At 64.8% G+C, this 2,352-nt stretch overlaps 1 protein-coding gene across 1 annotated transcript; it reads right to left on the bottom strand.

Moving 5' to 3' along the window:
• Positions 1-527: 527 nt before the first annotated feature.
• MNEG_16369 (isoleucyl-tRNA synthetase) lies at positions 528-1,874 on the bottom strand (the record flags this gene model as incomplete). Its single annotated transcript, XM_014035161.1, has 4 exons — positions 528-627; positions 973-1,045; positions 1,277-1,355; positions 1,872-1,874. 4 exons carry the CDS (start codon positions 1,872-1,874, stop codon positions 528-530), a joined length of 255 nt encoding a protein of 84 aa, XP_013890615.1.
• Positions 1,875-2,352: the final 478 nt, after the last annotated feature.

Here is a 2,352-nt window from a genome sequence, read left to right as displayed (position 1 = left end):
GGGGCAGCTGGCACTGCGGGGCCAGCGTCGCCGCAGGGGCCGGCCGCCCGCACGCGCCGCGCCGCGCCGCGCTGCGCGCACGCACTCTCACCAGGTTTTTGAACGCGGGGCGGTCAAACAGGGCCGTGGACAGCACCATGAGGGTGTAGAACCTGGGCGATTCGAATTCGAATTCCAATCGAAATTCAAACCGGGGGACGAGGGGGAGAGCGGGGTGCGGCGCGCGTCAAGGGCGGACGGTCGGCGGGAGCTAAGGGGGTTGGTTGCAGCAAAGCGGCGGCGGCCCAAAAGCACGGCAAGCCGCCGCGGCGGCGCGCCCCGCCCGCGCCCACGACCCCCCCCCCGCTCCGCATGGCAGAAGCGGAGCGTTGGGGCCGGGGTCGGGGCGTGTGTGAGAGGGATCGTCCTGGACTGGCGGCATCGCCCTTGGCCCGTGCAGCAAAAAGCAAAACACCTGCCCCCCTAAGTCCCCTCACCCCTGAACCCTGAATCCCACAACACATCATGCAAATCAAGATGCGAAACCCTCAAAGCGCCACCCCCATCCCGAACACCGCCCACCAGCCGCGCGTCTGGTCAAGCCCCTCCGCCACGAAGTCCGCCGGGAAGTTTGACTCAAACAGCTGCCTGGGGGTTGCGGGAGGTGGCAGGGGTTTCAGAAGCGGCGCAGTTGAGGTTTTGGTTTGGGGGGGGGGGGCGACGGCGGCTGTGGGGTTTGGGAAGGGAGAGTGACAAATTGGGCAGCCGTGCCGGGGGTGAGGGGGGGGGGGCAGTGCGGGGGCGATTCGTCCCCCCTTCTTCCGGTGTTGTGGCGGGTGGGTCCCCAGGGGGCGGCGAAATCAAGCGCCGGCTTGAACACACACGCCAGTGGGATCGCCACCCATGGCCAAGCGACACGATCCCTCTGAAAAACTGATGGTAAAGAAAAAGCCGCCCAATGCAACCGCCGAACGAGACCAACAGACCACCCACTTGTTCTCGAAGGGGTAGTGCAGCTGGCCGTAGGGCATGGAGCCACTCTCGAACCAGCAGTCAAACACGTCGTCTGGTGTCGTTTCGAATTCGAATTTTGGAGGGGTGGTTCGGGGGAACAAAGGCAGGGTGGTCAGGGGGGGCGGCTGCGGGCACGCAGCGGCGGATGCGACGCCTGGCAGCGAGGGCTGCTGCGGTGGGGCGGGCCGCATAGTGGAGGAGCCACGCGTCGCCAACACATGTGTTGTGCGCGTGGAGGGTTGGAGAGGGGATAGGGGGTCATGATGACGTCACTGCGACCCACCAATGCGCCGCAGGTCACCCTTGCCCGTGAGGGAGGGGATGGTGATGTCATCGATGAAGTGGCGGTGCAGGTCCGTCACCTGGTGACACCAGGGGTGGGTGGTGGTGGGTGGTGGCTTAGGGCGTGGGCAACGTCGGGCGCGGAATGCATCAAAGACTGTTTTGGGTGCTGACATGCAGGGCGCCGAAGGCAAGACGCGCAGCGGAAAGAACAAAGGGGTGAAAAAGCAAGCCCACCTTGTTGCAGAGTGGGTCCTGCAGCGCGCTCCCAAACACAGCTGACCAAACACGGCCCCCCATACCCTCGACGTCACACACCCGCAACACTCGGGAGCCCAGCAAGCTGGACCCACAGCAAAGCAAGTCGCGCGCGGGCGTCGTGCCACACTGGCGCGCAAACACATTCACACCACACACACGCGCGCGCGCACACACACACACACACACACGCACTCACACACTCACTCACGCACACGCGCGCGCGCGCGTCTCTTGACAACGCAAAAAAACATAGGTTCACAGGGTGCTGGCCCCCACCTTCTTTCCCGACAGCTCCTCCAGCTCCTGTATGGAGCCCACCACCCTGATCTCCTCACCATCCTCGCTGGCCCAGATGGGGATGGGCGTGCCCCAGAACCTGACACGGTTTGGTGTGTATTTGTGTATGTCTATATGTGGTGTGTGCGTGCGTGCGTGCGTGCGTGCGTGCGTGTGTGTGTGTTTGGTCAAGTGCGCTTGCAGCTGATGCCGGTCTGCTCCAGCGCGTGTGATGGCAGGCAACACGTGCCAGCAGCGGCGGGAGCAGCAGCGGCGGGAGCAGCAGCGGCGGGAGCAGCAGCGGCGGCAGGCGCCCCACCCACCTGCTGCGCGACACCGCCCAGTCGTGCGCCCCCTCCAGCCAGTTGTGGAAGCGCTTGTCCTTCACGTAGGACGGCACCCAGTAGGTCTGGGCATTGTTGGCCAGCAGGCGCTCCTTGATGGACTCCACCTGGCGGGGTCCGAGGATATTTGTGTGTGTGTGTGTGTGTGTGTGTGTGTGTGTGTGTGTGTGTGTGTGTGTGTGTGTGTGTGTGCGGG

This window comes from Monoraphidium neglectum, assembly GCF_000611645.1.
Source record: "Monoraphidium neglectum strain SAG 48.87 unplaced genomic scaffold scaffold06291, whole genome shotgun sequence".
Classification (NCBI taxonomy): Eukaryota; Viridiplantae; Chlorophyta; class Chlorophyceae; order Sphaeropleales; family Selenastraceae; genus Monoraphidium; species Monoraphidium neglectum.
Note: the sequence above shows the minus strand (reverse complement) of the source record. Positions and strands in the feature narration are given on the sequence as shown.